Source organism: Cherax quadricarinatus, chromosome 43 (assembly GCF_038502225.1).
Source record: "Cherax quadricarinatus isolate ZL_2023a chromosome 43, ASM3850222v1, whole genome shotgun sequence".
In the NCBI taxonomy this organism is placed as follows: Eukaryota; Metazoa; Arthropoda; class Malacostraca; order Decapoda; family Parastacidae; genus Cherax; species Cherax quadricarinatus.
In genome coordinates, this window is record NC_091334.1 from 7885305 (window position 1) to 7905555 (window position 20251).

Sequence of the window (20251 nt, forward strand, 5' to 3'; positions counted from 1 at the left end):
GGAATAGATCTGTGTATGAATTAATTTTTCAAAGATTTTAGAGAGTAGCGGTAAGTTAGAAATTGGTCTATAGTTATTCATGGCGGCTTGATCACCTCCTTTGCGGATCTGGGCAACCCTCGCTATTTTGAGAACTGCTGGGAAGGTGGAGGATTCAATGGATTTGTTAAAGTGTGTTGCAATAATTGGCGACAGTACTGAGTCTGTTTGCTGTTTCAGTTGGTGTGAGTAGGAGTTCGTCTGATTTTGTTAATTTGACTGTATTGTTTTTGGATATCCTTTTACTTCCTAGAATTTCAGATAGGGTTTTCCAGGTCTTTTTCATATCACCTTTGATGTTTTGTAATCTGTTCTCATAATACAAGTTTTTTGACCTTCTTATCAGGCTGGTACGGGCCAACGAGTAACGTTTAGATTGGTCTCTAGTTATCTGACCCACTCTGTACTGTTTTTCATATTGGTGCTTTGTGTTAATGGATTTCAGGATGGTGGGTGTTAGCCAGGGACTATTCAGTCTCTTAGCTGTGAGCTGCTTAGTTTTTTAGGGCAATGCTTGTTATAGAGGTAGTGGGTTCTTTTTATAAAATTATGAATACATTCATTCGTGTCTGTATATGTTTCAAGCTCATGCCAGTCGACGTTATTCATAGCTGCTATAAAGTTATTTACAGCTGTCTCATTATGTAGTCTGAAGGTAACTTTAGTAGTGTCGTGGGGCAAATTACCTAGATTGGTTATGAGAAAGGTAGGGTAGTGGTCTGTGGTGTTGTCTGTAATTATGCCTGATTTTAAAGGGGATATGGTGTTAGTCCACACATGAACATTAATCTTGCTTGCATTAAACACTCACTCAGGCTTGTACTTACCTTCAAAATTACCTACAGTTGCATGGTCATCAGCTTCCCTTTCCTACTTAATTTTATGTTATGCAGGCCAATGCACATTTTAAAATGGCTAGGTGATCCAGAAGTAAACAAGCACATTTATGCAGGCTTTCTGTCCTGCTCACACAGTTTTATAGCACAAGCTTTACTGCCTGATCAAAAGGATATTAAGTGGAGCAAACCACACATTTAGTAATTTTCCTGTCTTATTTAGCTGTAATGACCTCCTTGTACAAGCTGTTGTCCTCGCTTCATCTTCTCGAATTGAATGAATTATTAATGCTCTAATATCAGACACGTGCACAGTCTCCATGACCTATGCACCTAAAACAACAGCCTTGCCCCATATCTTGCAAATCGACAAGGCAGTAAGTAGTTCACTGATAACTCAAGATGGGGTTGCATGACTTCTAAGTCTCTTTTGTGCCTTGTGTTATATTATTATAATCACAAGTAAGCACTAAACCCACAAGGGTCATCCTGTGCTTTGTAGCTACAGTACATTAAAAAAAGTAAACTGGAGTTAAGTCACATTTCTGGTTATTTATGTGGCTTTGAGGATCCTAACACAGTGGTACCTCAGTATATGTCTGCTTTGGAATAAGTCCAACTTGGTATATGTCCTGTTTGGACGCGAAAATTTTTGCTTGGTATATGACCTTTGTTTGGAATACGACTTGCATGCTACAACTTGTATGGGTCAAAATGAGTCATGACACCGTGTGCTACCCTTGTTTACCTCTCTCTCTTGAGACAAAGCCATGACTGCCCACTAGCATCAGTATGCCCACTGCTACCATTCAGTGAACAACCCCGCGCTGTAACTCTGAATTTTCACGAGTGCTAAGAAAGTTAATGAGAAGAGCCAAGCAACGAAGAAAATGACAGAAAATTGACAAAGCCTGGCAGGAGGTTTCATACAGAACAATGGACTCTGCTTGGAGGAATTTGTGGCTGAAAGGAACTTTGAGGGCTTTGTGGCTGTGTCTACAGTGGTGGATATCGTCTCTCTGGGCAGGTCCATGGGTCTGGATGTGAGTGATTGTGATGTGGAGGAGTTAGGGGGGGGGCATAGGGGAGAGCTGACCACTGAGGAGCTGCAGGAAATTGAGGAGGAGGAGCACATGGCTAAGATGGATGCACTTTCTTCAGGCAGTACCACCTCAACAAAGCCCAAACAAGCCATAATAGCATTGTCTGGAATAACCAGACAATGTCACATTTCCAAAACATCCTGAGGAGAAGGCAGAAGCAAAGTTCTCTGGACAGATTTTTAGTAAAAGTCAAACCTGGTGAGCTTCAACCAGGTCCAAATAGGGAAAAAGAGAAGGGGACTCTCCTTCCAAAGAATAACATTTCCTCCTCTTCTCTTCTCAGCACTATCCTAGAAGGCACTCGACCCTTCTCAATAAAAAAAAAAAAGTGAGGTTAAATTTGCATTTATTTCATCTAATTCTTTTGTATTTATGTATTTTAGCATTAAGCAGTGTTTAAATTGCATATTTGGCATTGTTTTATACAACCCAATCAATGTAGAATAGGTCAATAACAATAGGATTTTTTTTTCATGGGAACGAATTATGTTCCCTATATTTCTTACGGAGAAATTCGTTTGGTATACATCCTGTTTGGTATAAGTCCAAGGTCCTGGAACAGATTAAGGCTGTTATCCAAGGTACCACTGTACATACTATCTGTGTCATTGTCAGAAACCATTTATAGCCTACTGTACAAAAGTTTTTGTATTTTAGATAATCACACTATTTCATATACAGTACAGTGGACCCTCAGTTATCGGCCATTCCAGATATTGGCCAATTAAAATTTTGGCTGAAATTCTATCCTGGTTTTCAGCCGTCATTTCGGAGATCAGCTGCATTGGACGTGTCCACCTGCCGCTCTACCACGTTTGTGAGTCAGTCTGGCTGTGTCTCTGGGTGTGGAAGGCTCCATGCATTCATCCAAACATTTCACTATAATCCATTGTTTTTTGTGGTTATTGATTGAGTGCAACTGCAAAATAAGACACCATGGGCCCAAAGAAAGTTCCTTTGATAAAGAAAGTGAGAAACACGATGGAATTTAAGAAAGAAATTGCAGCAAAGTACGAGTGGTGTTCATGTGCTTCAGCTTGCCAGGATGTATCGGAAATCCAGATCAACAATTATTTCCATCCTGGCAAAGAAAGAAGAAATCAAGGAAGCTAATGTTGCAAAACGGGTAAATGTGCTAACGAAACAAAGGTCACCAATAATCGAAGATGTGGAGAAGTTATTGCTGGTGTGGATCAACAAAAAACAATTAGTGGGAGATAATGTTGTGGAATCGATCATTTCTGAAAAGGCAAGGCAGTTGCATGCGGATTTCGTAAAGAAAACGCCTGGAACGAGTGCTGCTGTTAGTGAATTTAGGGCCAGCAAAAGCTGGTTTGAGAGATTTAAGAAGCATAGTGGCATACACAGTGTTGTAAGGCATGGTGAGGCTGCAAGTTCTGACAAATGTGCGGCCGAAGCATTTGTTGATGAATTCAAGGGGTACATAGAAGCTGAAGAATTCCTCCCCCAAACACGTGTTCAATTGTGACGAGACAGGCCTCTTTTGGAAGAAAATGCCAAAGAGAACCTACATCATGCAGGAGATAAAAGGCACTACCAGGACACAAGCCTATGAAAGACAGGCTTACTCTTTCGTTCTGTGGCAATGCTTTGAGGATTTCAAAGTACGTAAAGCCTTTACTTGTGTATCACTCTGAAAATCCCAGTGTGTTCAAGAAAAACAATGTTGTCAAGAGTAAATTGTGTGTTGTGGAAAGCTAATAATAAGGCATGTGTCACAAGGAAAATTTTCATTGACTGGATCCATGAAGTGTCTGGCCCCAGTATGAAAAAATGTCTCCTGGAAAGTAATTTGCCACTCAAGTGCCTCCTGGTACTGGACAGTGCTCCTGCTCATCCTCCAAACTTGGAACACCATTTGTTTAGGGACTTCAGTTTTATAACAGTGAAGTTCTTGCCTCCTAACACCACCACTCTCATCCAGCCCATGGACCAGCAGGTCATTTCTAACTTCAAAAAAACTCTACACGAAAGCAGTGTTTCAAAGGTGTTTTGAAGTGACCTAGGACACTGACTTGATCCCAAGAGAGTTCTGGATGAATCACTTTGGTATCCTCCACTGCATAAGCTTTATAGGTAAGGCTTGGCAGGGAGTGACTTCCAGGACTTTCAACTCTGCTTGGAGAAAATTGTGGTCATAATGTGTCCTCGACAAGGATTTTGAAGGGTTTGAGGCTGACCCTGATGACCCTACGCCTGTTGTGGAATCTATTGTCTCTTTGGGGAAGTCCATGGGACTGGATGTGAGTGGCAAAGATGTGGAAGAGTTGGTGGAGGACCACAGGGAATAGCTAACCACTGAAGAGATGCAAGACCTTCATCTGGAATAGCAACATACCACAGCTGAAGAAATTGCTTCAGAGGAGAAAGAGATAGGGAAGAATGTGCCTTCTTCAGTGATTAAGGACATGTGTGCAAAGCTTTGTGGAGAAATATCACCTTCACCAAGCTGAAACAAGCCATATCTGCAACATGTTCAGTGACAAAACTTTGTCCCACTTCAGGCAAATCTTAGAGATGCCAGAAACAGAGCTCTCTGGACAGTTTTTTTTGTGTGACAGTGGTGCAGTGACTCTCAAGCTGGTCCTAGTGGCAGTAAAAGACAAGGGAGAGGGCTTTGAGACCTCCCTGTCTTCCATAAGCCAACAAGAGTCTTCAATAAAGGTGTGTAATAATGATTTAAATATTCATTTACATATTTTATTTAGTTTTCACTGTTTTGTGTATGTAAACCTGTAATTTATCTTTAAAAAATGTATTATTTGTTAATATTTTTGGGTGTCTGGAACAAATTGTATTTACATTAATACTTATGGGAAATACAGTGGACCCCCGGTTAACGAACTTTTTTCATTCCAGTAGTATGTTCAGGTGCCAGTACTGACCGAATTTTTTCCCATAAGGAATATTGTGAAGTAGATTAGTCCATTTCAGACCCCCAAACATACACGTACAAACGCACTTACATAAATACACTTACATAATTGGTCGCAATTGGAGGTGATCGTTAAGCGGGGGTCCACTGTATTATTTCGGTTTTTGGCCTTTTCGGATTTAGGCCAACCTTCTGGAACGGATTACAGCTGATAACCGAGGGTCCACTGTATATCATATTTATGGATTCATTGGGCTGTCTTGTCCTGTCAAATAAGCCTTGTAAAAATTTACTGTTGTCATAGCTCTTCAAAAATAGTACAGTGGACCCCCGAGTTTCGTGATTAATCCGTTCCAGAGAGTCTGCCGACTGGCAAAATTCACGATTGGCGAATCTATTTTCCCCATAAGAAATAATGGAAACCCAATTAATCCGTTTCAGACAGCCAATAGTATTAACAAAAAATAATTTTTTTAAAGATTAAATATAGATTTACATACAGAAAACAATGACAATAAAATGGATAAATGAACATTTAACATCACACTTAACCTTTATTGGGTCTTGTTGGTGTAGGAGGTAGGTAGGAGGCAAGAGGAAGGCGAGTTTATTATGTTTCAATATGATGCTAATATCATCTCTACGGCTTATTTATCTATCACAATTCATCTAATATGACATTATAAACAATATTAATAACAAAGAAACATGATATATACTCTAGAATAAAATATGTTATAATGTATGAGAGGAGTAAATGGTGTAAGTGTTGTTGTTGGGTTTAAGGGCCGCCACTGAGAGAAGCCGTGTTGGTGGCGATGGAGGCTTTGGCCACCACCACCATCACACTTAAACAATGTATGTATGTATTTATAAATAAGAAATATTTACATTTTAATTTATAAATAAGTAAGTTTATTCAGGTATACACAAATACAGTTACATACATAGATTATCATACAACAATTAACCATCTCAGACCACTAATTACCCAACAAAAGGCTGCAGTCAGAATGATAACAAATTCCCACTACAGGCAGCACACTCCACCAATATTCAAAACACTATACAAAACAGTAGTTTTGAGGTCAATGTGGCCATAAGTGATCGAGGAAATATAAAAAAAACCTTGACAATAACCCATGTGGAACATTTGTGCAGCACTTTTTCAGAATGTCTTATAACCTATGCCCTAAGTAAAGAGAAACAATTCTGGAACGTAATACTTGTTCAGCTGGCTGGCTGATTGGTTGGCTGCTGGCGGCCTGGCTCCGTTTGTCTGTCTGTGTTTATGTCTATCTCTGTCTCGCAGGTACACATAAATATAAGTATACATAGTGTAAATTACCTAGGATAATCCAAAAAATCCAGACAAAGTGCTATACTCTGCTTGAAGATATGAGTAAACATGACGCAGTCTTGTAGCTCTCTCTGAGATGGAGCACTAGACAGATAGACAGAGAAACAGGGAGCTTGACAGACAGACATGTTTGTGTACCAGTGAAAACAAAGCGAGGGCCAATGCTCATCAAATGTCACCTTTAATCTTATCTTATCAAGTCTTATTTATCACTGCACCCTCACGTATGCTCATCAAATGTCAGCTCTTATCTAATGTTATTTCATCTTATCATGTCACTGTCAGGGGTGGACTGAGGCTTGTTTTTCATGCATCAAGGGAACTTGTGTATTATTATTATTATTATTTTATTTTATTATTATTATTATTATATACATCCACATATCCAAAACATTGTTGGGACCTATAAATACTTTGTATATATTCCAAGGCAATAGTAAATGGCCAAGGCAGGTGTAAATGTCCACCTGTCAGTGTGTTTGTGACAATCTGAGTACAATTTCAATACCTAATACTAGTGTCAGAACAAAGATTGGTTATGAAATGACAAGAACTACTGTAAATTGTAATTATCAGAACATAAAAATTATATAAAATAATATGACATGGAGAGCGTATAAATCCATAGGGGAAGGAAGGTGGGGTAGGGGTCGTCCTTGAAAAAGTTGAAGGGAGGGGGTAAAGGAGGTTTTGTGGGCAAGGGGCTTGGACTTCCAGGAAGCATGTGTGAGCATGTTAGATAAGGATGAATGGTATTTGGAACCTGACGAGCTGTTGGAGTGTGAGCAGGGTAATATTTAGTGAAAGGATTCAGGGAAACCTGTTATTTTTATATAGCCGGACTCGAGTACTGGAAATGGGAAGTACAATGCCTGAACTTTAAAGGAGAGGTTTGGGATATTGGCAGTTTGGAGGGATATGTTGTGCATCTTTATACGTATATGCTTCTAAACTGTTGTGTTCTGGGCACATCTGTAAAAACAGTGATTATGTATGAGTGAGGTGAAAGTGTTGAATGATGATGAAAGTATTTTCTTTTTTGGGGATTTTCTATTTCTTTCTTTTTGGGTCACCCTGCCTCGGTGGGAGACGGCCAACTTATTAAAAAAAAAAAAAAAGGTATATTGGCAACACTTCTGCAAGCGGCAGGACTCGATGTTGCTGTCACCAACTTCTCGGCCTCATATCTCTAAGTACTGACCCTAATTATTTTTTATCCTATAACACTAGAAAAATGTGCTCTTTATTTTCATAAAAAAAAAAATTATTTTTCAAAATACTCAGGGCATTGGGGTAGTGAACGTATATATACAGTGGAACCCTGATTTACGAGTTTAATCCGTTCCAGAAGCTAGCTCGTAACTCAATTTACTCATTTATCAAATTAATTTTCCTCATTTAAATTAATTGAAAAGCCATTAATCCGTTCCTGAACTCTGGAGAGCCAAGAAAAAAATACTACTTGAATATGACGCTATTATCAACTACAGTGGAACCTCAAAATTCGAACTTAATCCGTTCCAGGAGCTAGTTCTAAATTCGAAAAGTCTGAAATTCGAAGCAATATTTCCCATAAGAAATAATGGAAATACAATTAATCCGTTCCAGAAACCCAAAAATATTCACAAAAATAATACATTTTATAGAGATTAATTACAGTTTTACATACACACAACAAATGCTATAGTCTTTAATTATGTATAGTAATATAAAATAACATTTTTACTTACCTTTATTGAAGATTGGTGATGGCATCTGGAAGATAGGGAGGAGGAGAGAGGGAGTTGGGGTTATTGTTTGGAAGGAGAATCCCCCTCCATGAGGACTTCCGGTATCAAAGCCCTCTCTGGGGTTGCTTCCCTTCTCTGTATTTTAATGCCACTAGGACCAGCTTGAGAGTCATTGGACCCCAGTCTCACAAAATAACTGTCTACAGTCCTCTGTTTCTGTCTCACAAAATAACTCCACAGTCGTCTGTTTCTGTCTCACAAAATAGCTGTCCACAATCGTCTGTTTGTCTCACAAAATAACTCCACAGTCATCTGTTTCTGTCTCACAAAATAACTGTCCACAGTCGTCTGTTTCTGTCTCACAAAGTAACTGTCCACAATCGTCTGTTTGTCTCACAAAATAACTCCACAGTCGTCTGTTTCTGTCTCGCAAAATAACTGTCCACAGTGGTCTGTTTCTGTCTCACAAAATAACTGTCCACAGTCGTCTGTTTCTGTCTCACAAGATAACTGTCCACAGTCCTCTGTACATCCTGGCAAGCTCAACAAGTCTCACTCCAATCTCATACTTCTGTATTATTTCCTTCATCACATCTATGGTGTTTCTCACTTTCTTTACCACAGGGGTACTGCTAGCAAGTTTCTTTGGGCCCATGGCAGCTTATTTCACAGCCCCACAAGCACTAAACACAATTAAATAATCGTAAAATGTGTGAATGAGATCGCAGGTTAGTGTTCACTCAAGCATAAACAAAGCTAGACTGCTCATGGCGCCTGCGTGGGGACGCGGACAGAGCGGGCCAGCAGACAGGTCCCGTACCTGGCGGTCTGAAAATAGGGGCGCGTTCGATAATTGGGACACAGTTTGTCCGAAAAAATGGTCTTATTTTCGAAACGTTCGATATTTAATACATTCGATTTTTGAGGTTCCACTGTATACAGCTTATTTGTCTATCACAATTCATCTAATATGACATAATAAACAATATAATTAACACAGAAACATAATATATACTCTAGAATTAATAAAATAGGCCATAATACAGTGGCAGAGGCAGAGGCGAATATGTCCGCCATTTCCTGTGTGTATATACTGAGTATCTTTCCGTGCTCTTATTGTAAGAGAAAACAGAGTATTTTTGAGGCTAACTGCAATAGATCACTATTTTTCTAAGGAAAACACTGAAAATATCGTATATAAACACATAATAAATCATAATATACTACAAAATGTAAAGAAATAATAAACTGTTTATATAAAGTGTATATGTACTTACACATTGAACATAACTGATACAATTTGTTTTGTTTAAACACTGAACATAACTGATACGGTATCTCCTGCGAGCTGCTTCTCTCTCAACCAGGTCAGCAGCAACTTCTCCATCTTTTCATGGACAGAGGTTCGCAGCTTAGACGTTACTGTAACGCCCTTGGCTGGCACTATAGCCTTTAACGAATCCTGCTGCTTTAGTATCGTACATATAGTAAATTATTATTATTATTATAATCAAGGAGAAGTGCTAAACCCGGAGGATTATACAGCACCTGGGGGGGGGGATGTGGAAGGCATTCAGGCTTAATTTGGGGAACTGGAGCACAGACCCAATTCCCTAAATCAAAAGCCTCTCACCAACATCAAGGAACCTTCCTTGAGGGGCACATATAGTAGATGTACTGCGCTGGTATTGTCTGGCTAAATCTACAACTCATGCACCTTGCATATGTTTATCTATGATTTCATGCATTTATTCCATGAAAATCATCATCTTTTTCTTCTCAGCACTGTCCTTTACACTTATTTTCGTAGGACCCATGGTTAGAAAAGCGAAATTTGGCGAAATGACTGTCAAAATTGTAAGCAAATCAGGAGAGAACTGCTTCGACAGCGATGTAAACATCAGCTGCGCCAACTAGCGGCAGGATTCTGAATTATTATCACGTACGTATTATGTACATTATTATTATTTGGGGAACTGAAGCTCTATCGTTATTGTAAAATAATAATTATTATTATTGATTGAACATTAAAATGGTGTAAAATACCGACAGGTTGTTAGGTAAGACACATATGCAACAGTTAGGTATCTTTATTTCGAAACGTTTCGCCTACACAGTAGGCTTCTTCAGTCGAGTACAGAAAAGTTGATAGAAGCATAAGATACTTGAAGACGATGTAATCAGTCCATCACCCTTAAAGTTTTGAGGTGGTCAGTCCCTCAGTCTGGAGAAGAGCATTGTTCCATAGTATGAAACATATTGTTTCATACTATGGAACAATGCTCTTCTCCAGACTGAGGGACTGACCACCTCAAAACTTTAAGGGTGATGGACTGATTACATCGTCTTCAAGTATCTTCTGCTTCTATCAACTTTTCTGTACTCGACTGAAGAAGCCTACTGTGTAGGCGAAACGTTTCGAAATAAAGATACCTAACTGCTGCATATGTGTCTTACCTAACAACATTATTATTGATAATTTAGGGAACTGAAGCTCTATTGTTATAATAATTATTGTTATTACTATTAATTTAGGGAACAAGCTCTATTATCATTGCAATAATAATTATTATTATTTATTATTGATAATTTAGAGAACTGAAGCTCTGTCATTTTTATTATTATTATTATTGTTACTATTATTATTATTATTAATTTAGGGAACAAGAGCATATATCCAATTCCCTAGATCAAGAGACCCTCACCAGTGTCAAAGAACCTTGATGCTGGTAAGGGGCTCTTAATGTAGGGAACTGGATATGTTCTCAAGTTCTCTAAATTAATAATAATAATAATAATAATAATAATAATAATAATAATAATAATAATAATAATAATAGTAATAATAATAATAATAATAATAATAATTATAATGATAAAGCTTCAGTTCCTTTAATTATCAATAATAATACATGTAATTATAATACAATAATGATAGAGCTTCAGTTCCCTAAATTAATAATAATAATAATACATTATTATAACGAGAGCTTCAGAATGAAGTCAACTTGGTGCACTGTTCACCTAGCTGTAGGTGCAGTTGTCTCCTGATTTACTTACATTTTTGACAGTCATTTGGCCAAATTTCACTTTTCTAACCATGGGTCCTAAGAAAGTAAGTGTAAAGGACAGTGCTGAGAAGAAAAAGATGATGATTTCCATTTTTATTATTATTATTAATTTAGGAAACTAGAGCGCATATCCAATTCCCTAGATCAAGAGCCCCTCACCAGCGTCAAGGAACTTTGACGCTGGTGAGGGGCTTCAGTTCCCTAAATTATTATCAATAATAATAGTTATAATAATTATTACAATAACAATAGAGCCTCAGTTCCCTAAATTAATAATAATAATACATTATTATAACGAGAGCTTGAGAACGAAGTCAACTCGGTGCACTGTTTACCTTACAGTGGGAGCAGTTCTCTCCTGATTTGCTTACATTTTTGACAGTCACTTGGCCAAATTTTGCTTTTCTAACCAAGGGCCCTAAGAAAGTAATTGCAAAGGACAGTGCTGTAAGAAAAAGAGAATGATTTCCATGGAATTAAAGCATGAAATCATAGATAAACAAGAGAGGTGTCCAGGTTCTGGGTTGAGGGGGAAGTGGGGGGGGGAGCTGGCTCGTAACTCAAAGCAAAAAATCGACCGATTGACGGCTCGTATCTCAAAAAACTCGTATGTTGGGGCACTCGTAAGTCAAGGTTCCACTGTACTTTTGGAATGTTTATGGGTTAATAACAGCATGTCATGTACATGTACTGCACAAACTTTGACTGCTTCCTAGTTCACATTCCTAGGCAATATTTTATTTTAATTACAGTGGAACCTCGGCTTACGAGTGCCCTGCCATACGAGTTTTTCAGGATACGAACAGTCGCTTGGATGATTTTTTGTTTCTGGATACGAGAAAAAATTCAGGATGCAAGCTTCCCCTTCAAGGGAGGTTCCTTGATGCTGGTGAGGGGCTCTTGATCTAGGGAATTGGATCTGTGCTCCAGTTCCCTAAATTAATAATAATAATAATGAACGAGTTTCAGAACATCACCACTAGGTGGCACAGCCAGCGCCACAACATCAGCTGAGCTTTGCAGTGTGTTTGTCACAGTGGAAGCATTTCTCATGTTATTATTGCCAAATTTCTTTTTTCTAACCATGGGCCCTACGAAAGTAAGTGCAAAGGACAGTGCTGAGAAGAAAGAGAAGATGATGTCCTTTGAATTACAGCATGAAATCATAGATAAACAAGCGAGGGGGTGGCAGTAGGAGCTAGTAGCAAGTAGCCTATCTTCCACCCTCCACCTCTGTCAGCGTACGTACACTTTATAAAACCACTTGATTTCTTTACATTCTCTATTACGTTTTTATACAATATTTCTTATTTATGAAACTAGTGCAGTTAGCCTCACACTTCGTTTTCTCTCATAAAAGAATGGGAAGATATAGTCAGAGCAGGAGAGGGAATGGATGCCGCCACCACCACTCGCCATATTATGGCCTATTTTATTCATTCTAGAGTATATATTATGTTTCTATGTTAATTATATTGTTTATTATGTCAAAATAGATGAATTGTGCTAGATAATAAGCCGTAGAGTTGATATTAGTGTCATATTGAAGTATTTTTGTCATGCCTCCCGAGAGCAGGAATTCCGCTGGAACGGATTAAGGGCATTTCAATTAATTTAAATGAGGAAAATTGACTCAGCATATGAGCAGATCAGGATACAAGCAAGGTCATGGACCTGATTAAACTCATAAGCCGAGGTTCCACTGTACATCATCCGTCTCCCACTGAGACAGGGTGACCCAAAAAAGAAGAAACAAAAGTTTCCTTTTCACATTCAGTAATTTATACAGGAGAAGGGGTTACTAGCCCCTTGCTCCCGGCACTTTGGTCACCTCTTAGAACACACATGGCTTACACAGGAAGGATTCTTCTCCACTTCCCATATATTTTTATATTTTTTTTTATTCATTTCAGTCATGTTGGACTAGTGCTGGTGTCATGAACACCTGCTGGGGCAATGAAAAAAAAGATTTAGGTTACTATAATTATAATAAACCCTTAGACCCTTACAACCAACAATTTTTCATTTCAATAAGTACTCAAGGTAACTATGTTAAAATGCATGAGTAATATACATATACAGCATATACATTGTAACATACACTTATATATTTTTTTTTAACATGTCGGCTGTTTCCCACTGAGGCAGATTAACCCCCCAAAAAAAGAAAGAAAAACCTTTCATCATTTAACACTTTCACTATCATTCATACATAATCACTGTCTTTGCAGAGGTGCTCGGATACAACAGTTTAGATGTCACTCCAAACAGCCAATATCCCAAACCCCTCCTTTAACCCTTAAACTGTCCAAACGTAGATCTACGTTTTTTCAACATTTGAAAGTATGTAAAAAAAGTAGATCTTCTTTTCTTTTTTTATATTTGAAAAAGTGTAAAAAAACTTTGATCTACGTTTTTTTTTTTTTTATATTTGAAAATATGTAAAAAAAAACCATAGATCTACTTTTGGAGCACTACGTATGTGAACGTAGATCTGCTTGGACAGTTTAACCCCTTCAGGGTCCAAGGCCCAAATCTGAAGTGGTGCCCCAGTGTCCAAGAATTTAAAAAAAAAAAATTTATTTTTTCTTATGAAATGGTAGAGAATCTTTTTGTGAAGGTAATAAAACAAAAAGTACGAAATTTGATGGAAAATTGACGAAATTATACTCTCGCGAATTTTGATGTGTCAGCGATATTTACGAATCGGAGATTTTGCCGACTTTGACTCCCATTTTAGGCCAATTACATTATTCCAGTCAACCAAATTCTTAGCTATTTCACTAGTATTACTTCTATTCTATCGATTGAGCACAAGAAATCGCCAAGTCAACTGTTTCAACTACAAATTAAAGTGATCGGAAATTGTTAATTTGGCCAATTTAACACAAAGTTCAAAATATTCCAATTTCAAAATAGGGCCCAGAATAAACAATGTAGGTATTCCTGGAACTAAACTAACATTTCCTCTGTTCATTAGTTATGTTTTGAGGCTTTATAAATAAATTTCATTTTGATTTTTTATTCACATAATGAATTTTTATTCACACCAAAAAATAGAAGATTTACTGTTATGCAATACTGTAATAATTGTATAAATATCATCACCATATTTGTGAATGCATATTAGACCCACCAGCTGGCGTGTATTAGATGTGTGAGGTCGTTTGTTTACTCTTGAATATCGGCAAAAATTTAACATTTCTGCTACTTTGAGCTCAGTTTCAAGCCATTTCCAGTGCTAAAACCAATCAAAATCATCTCTATTTCTGTAATATGTCTTCCATTCTATCAAATGAGACCAAGAAATCGCAAATACAACTATAAAAAACATACGAAAAAACACTGTAAAGTCGCTGTTTTAATCAAAAAATCATGATTTCAGTTTTTTCTCTCATTATACACAGTGTGCTGCAGGATCTGTTTTATGTGGTGCACACATACCACATAGATGTATTCTCTCATATCTAGGCCCAAATGTACCACTCACAGTTTATCAGAGTGAGCTGAGCTCATGATGTAGATCTATGGTTTGGACCCTGAACGTAAAGCCGTAGATCTACGGGACGGACCCTGAAAGGGTTAAGGATTAAAGTGCGGCATTGTACTTCCCATCTCCAGGATTCAAGTCTGGTTAACCAATTTCCCTGAATCTCTTCACAAAATGTTATCCTGTTCACACTCCAACAGCTCGTCAGGTCCCAAAAATCATTCATCTCCATTCACTCCTATCTTACACGCTCACACATGCTTGCTGGAAGTCTAAGCCCTTCACACACAAAACCTCCTTTACCCCCTCTAACATTTCCTAGGACGACCCCTACCCTTCCTTCCTTCTACTACAGATTTATACTCTCTCCAAGTCATTCTACATTGTTCCATCCTATCTAAATGACCAAATCACATCAACAACCCCTCTTGAGCCCTTTGAATAATACTTTTAGTAACTCCACACCTCCTAATTTCCACACTACAAATTCTCTGTATAATATTTACACCACACTTTGCCCTTAGACACATCTCCACTGCCTCCAGCCTCCTCCTTGCTGCAGCATTTACAACCCATATAAAACTGTTGGTACCACTATACCCTCGTACATTTCAAAAATGTGCATTTTCAAATTAACCCTCCGACTGTTTCGGTCGTACATGTATATACATGTATACGTCTTACGAGCCAATGTGTTTGACATATACATACTCAAAAATTCTAGCGGCTTCAAATCAAGCGGGAGAAAGCTGGTAGGCCCACATGTGAGAGAATGGATCTGTGTGGTCAGTGTGTGCAGTATAAAAAAGAATCCTGCAGCAAGCAGTGCATAATGAGAAAAAACTCCGTGTTTTTAGATTAAACCCCCGACTTTGAGGTGTATTTTCGTATAGTTTTTATGATTATATTCTCGTTTTCGTAGTCACATTTGATAGAATGGAAAACATATTATAGAAATAGTGGTGATTTTGACTGGTTTTAATATGAAAAGGATCTTGAAATGGAGCTCAAAGCAGGGGAAGTGTTTGATTTTTGCCGATGTTCAAGAGTAAACAAATGGCGTCATTGCCCAATAAATGTCCAACTAGCCATTCTAATATGGAGTCATGAATGGGTTGACATTATTTACACAATTATTACAATATTGCAGCAGTCTGCATAACAGTAAATCTTCTATTTTTTTGTTTGAATAAAAATTCAAAATAGAAAGCAAGAGTAATATCAAAGGGGCCTGGAGATGTGACTGATGAACAAAGAAAATGTTATTTTAGAGCCAGGAATGTCTGCATTATTCATTCTGGACCCTATTTTGAAATTGGCATATTTTTTAATTTGCATGAAATGGGCCAAGTTGCCAATTTCTGACCACTTTATTGGGTAGTTGAAATCAGTAAATGGGCAGTTTCTTGTACTCAATCAATAGAACAAATGGAGTTCTAAAGAAATAGCTATGAGCTTGGTCAACTGGAACAATGGAATTAGCCGAAAATAGGGCTCAAATTGGGCAAAATCACCAATTCGTAAATATCGCCGAGGTCGCTAACTTCGCAAGAGCGTAATTCCGTAAGTTTTCCGTCAAATTTTGTACTTTTGGTGTCATTACCATTGGAGTTTTTTTTTTCTCATTATGCACTGCGTGCTGCAGGATTTTTTTATATGGTGCACACTGACCACACAGACCCATTCTCTCACATGTGGGGCCTACCAGCTTTCTCCTGCTTGATTTGAAGCCGCTAGAATTTACGCGTATAAATGTCCGAAACAGTGGCGCATAAGACGTATATATACGACCAAAACAGTCAAAGGGTTAAGACCTATATGTTCACATAAATATTAAGGTCCAGACGTGAATTGGGGAGCTGAGATGGTGGGCATTGAAGGAGGGACAATATCAGCAACCTATTGCTCCTCAAGTTCCCAAAATACATGTACATCAGTAAGTACAATCTGTTTTAGATGTGCCAGAGTTCTCCCCAGTTATGTGGGTGAAATGTTTGGAGTGACATCTAAACTATCGTATCTGAGCACCTCTGCAAAGACAAGTGATTTTGTGTGAATGATGGGGAAAGTGTTTCTTTTTTGGGTCACCCTGCCTCATTGAGAGATGGTCAATGTGTTAAAAAAAAAATTATTTTGGCATGATACAATAATTATACAGAGATGGGTGACATTTAGTTGTGAATGCAGAATGCCCATAGTTATGCAGAGCATTTTGGGCAAACTTAAAACTAAAATAGCAATAACTAATCGCTTATATAGTATAAGGACATTAAGGGTTCATAAACAATAAATTTACAGCTGTACTGTATTATGAAAAACAAAGACTATAAAATTGAAATTTATAACAAAATTGCTCCTCACCTGAAATGAAGACATCCTGGTGACATCATACACAAAAACCACGGCACTGACATTACGGTAGTAGTGTTGAACCATTGATCGTCTGAATCTCTCCTGCCCAGCAGTGTCCCACAGCTGCAACTGTTTGATAGTGAAATATGCACCACCTGTTAAGAGGGTATATTCACCTCTAATTTCTTTGAAAATGTCCCCTCAAGGGAGGTTCCTTGATGCTGGTGAGGGGCTCTTGATCTAGGGAATTGGATCTGTGCTCCAGTTTCCTGAATTGAGCCTGAATGCCTCCCCCTTCCCCCCACAGATGCTGTATAATTCCTATGGGTTTAGCGCTCCATGATTATAATAATCTTTGAAAATGTATCAGAGTTATATGACCCTTTTGGGTTTAGTGCTTAGTATTATATTATTTTCTTAACAAATCAGTCGTTTCCCACCAAGGTAAGGTGACCCGAAAAAGAAGAAACACTTTCATCATCACTCACTCTATCACTGTCTTGCCAGAGGCAAGATAGTGATGGAGTGAGTGATGATATGACAATTAAAAATTATTATTATTTGAAAATGTATAGTAATGAGATTACAGTGTCAATTTACTCATTAAACATTTCTACGCATGACAAAAATGGGAAGGGATGTTGTAGTATGGAAGATCTTCTGTACTGTACTGTTTCTGTACTTCTGGCAATACAGCTATTGAATGAGTGATGCAGGGTAATGGCCACTGTGGATTTTTTTATGTCACTAAATTAAATTCATTCTTCTTTGGGAAGCAGAGGCATACTTGTGTCTGGTTTTGTGGTTTTTCTACCTTCATAGCCTAGCCTACAGCCAGACTACCTTGTTAACTCTGGTAACTGACACTTACAATACAGATACAGTATTCATTTGGTTGTTTCATGCCAAAATGTGCATGGTTCTAAATACATATAAGCTATTTTTTTAATTTAAAACTATAGATCATTTAGATTCTAAATATTTTCAGCAAAACTGACTGGTAACATTTAAACACTGATGAGGCACTAACAGCTTCCTTAACCTGTTAACTGTCCAAATGTACATCTACGTTACTGCCAGCGCCCCAAACGTAGATCAACATTTTATTTTTCCTGCCTCTAAATTTGGCACGACTGGCCTGAGATGCCCGTCAGTATAGAATGGGTCTTAAAACTTGGTGTGCGCAGTATTAAAAAAAATCTGGGACCGCTTAGTACCTTGTGGGAACACCAGTTCAATTGAGCGCCAGCTAGAGCAAACACCAGGGATTCACTGATGTCATGTCATATTAATACTCCCCTTTTAAGAGGAAAGTGATGTTAACCCTGAGTTTAGTGGTTTTGAGATGAATGTGGCCACAAGTGGTTGAGGAAATATTAAAAACTTCAATAATAACCCATGTGCAACATTTGTGCAATATCCTTTCAATTTTGATATCACTGGAAGTGTCATCCTGCCAGAATGTCCTTCAACCTATGTCCTAAGAGAAACAATTCTGGAACACGTGTAATACGTGTTTGGCAGGCCAGCTGGTTGGCTGGCTGATTGACTTTGGCTATCTCTATCTCCATCTGTCTGTGTCTCTATCTCTGTCTCAAAGGTACACATAAATACAGTTATTATACATAGTGTAAATTACCTAGGATAACATCCAAAAATAAGAGAAACTTTCGTTTTTCTTTTTGGGCCACCCTGCCTTGGTTGAATACGGCCAGTTTGTTGAAAAAAAAAAATCCAGACAAAATGCTATACTGTGCTTATAGATACAAGGTCTAATAAGCATGACTGGCAAGTAATACGCATTTTCACTTGTTCAGGAATCAGATGTGACAACACTGCATCGTGTGTAATGCCTGTTAGGTCATGAGTGGCTCTCTCTGACACAGAAAGAGTCAAGCAGACAGAGACAGGAAGACAAACACACAGGCAGACAGATAAGCAGAGACACAGATAAACAGTTAGGTACACAGACATGTTTATGTGTAACAGTGAAAACAAATAAAGCCAAGGCAGTGCACATCAAGTGTCACTCTACTGCTGCACTGTCAGCAGTGGAGCGACACTTGTCTTACACTGTGCATCAAGGAGTTTCATATATACAGCCTCTCCTCACTTAATGATGGAGTTCCTTTCCTAAGACCACATCAGTAAACGAATTCGTCGCTGAGTGAGGAGCATATTATAATGGTAGTGGGTTTGTGTTAACCATCTTTGATATTGTTTTAATGTCACTTTTGCACTATTTATAACATTTCTGGTATACTATTTTTAAATGTTTATACAGTAGTACAGTATACTGTACATTGTATCAAACAGAATAGAGGAAATCAGCTCTAATATACAGTGAACCCTCGACCAACGATTTTAATCCATTCCAGACAGCTTGTCCTTAGCAGAATTTATCGTTAGCCAAATTAATTTTCCCCATAAGAAATAATGGAAATCCAATTAATCCATTCCAGACAGCCAAAAGTATTTAAAAAAAAAATTTTTTTTTACATGAAATATATATTTCCCTACAAAGAAAACAATGAGACATGCACAATAAATACATAAATAATAAAATGACACTATTATTGAAGAGTACTGATGAGTGATGAGACACTTTTTCTTGAACACACGGGGATTTTCACTTTGCAATCTCCACTAGCATTACAACAAAACATGAGAGTTAGCCTGTCTTTCATAGGCTTGTGTCCTGGGAGTGCCTTTTCCTCCTGAGTAATGTAGGTCCTGTTTGGCATTTTCTTCCAGAACAGGCCTATTTCGTCACAATTGAACACTTGTTGAGGTTGGAATTTTTCAGGTTCACCATGCCTTATCATACTGTGTATGCCACTACGATTCTTAAATCTCTCAAACCAACCTTTGCTGGCCTTAAATTCACCAATACGAGCACTAGTTCCAGGCATTTTTTCCTGTTCACCTGAATGTTAGTCGACTGGTGTAGGTCGCATCCTGGGGGACAAGATTAATCCTTTCAGGGTCGATAGGCCCTCTCCCAGTCTTGTTCTCAGGGTCAACAAATTTTCAAAAAAAAAAAAAATATTTTTTCTTTTGAAAAGATAGAGAATCTTTTCCCAATCATGATGACACCAAAATTATGAAATTTGATGGAAAACTTACGGAATTATGCTCTCGCGAAGTTAGCGGTCTCGACGATGTTTACGCATTGGCGATTTTGCTCACTTTGAGCCCTATTTTCAGCCAATTCCAGTGTACTGGTCAACAAAAATCATAACTATTTCGCTAGAACTCCATTTTTTCTATTGAATGAGTACAAGAAACCATACCACCCATTTACCGATTTCAACTATCCAATAAAGTGGTCAGAATTAAGCAATTTTGCCAATTTCACACAAATTTCAAAAGAT

General features: G+C 38.0%; 1 protein-coding gene across 2 annotated transcripts in view; it reads right to left on the reverse strand.

Moving 5' to 3' along the window:
* Positions 1 to 20251, reverse strand: part of LOC128694227 (ras-related protein Rab-33B) — a 71450-nt gene that overhangs the window by 27812 nt on the left and 23387 nt on the right. The window contains exon 4 of one of the 2 annotated variants that reach the window (XM_070093547.1): positions 16887 to 17006. The exons of the other annotated variant lie outside the window; for it this stretch is intronic. Within the exon in view, the coding sequence (XP_069949648.1) occupies positions 16887 to 17006 (120 nt within the window). The remainder of the gene's footprint in view (positions 1 to 16886; positions 17007 to 20251) is intronic. 2 annotated transcript variants of the gene reach the window in all.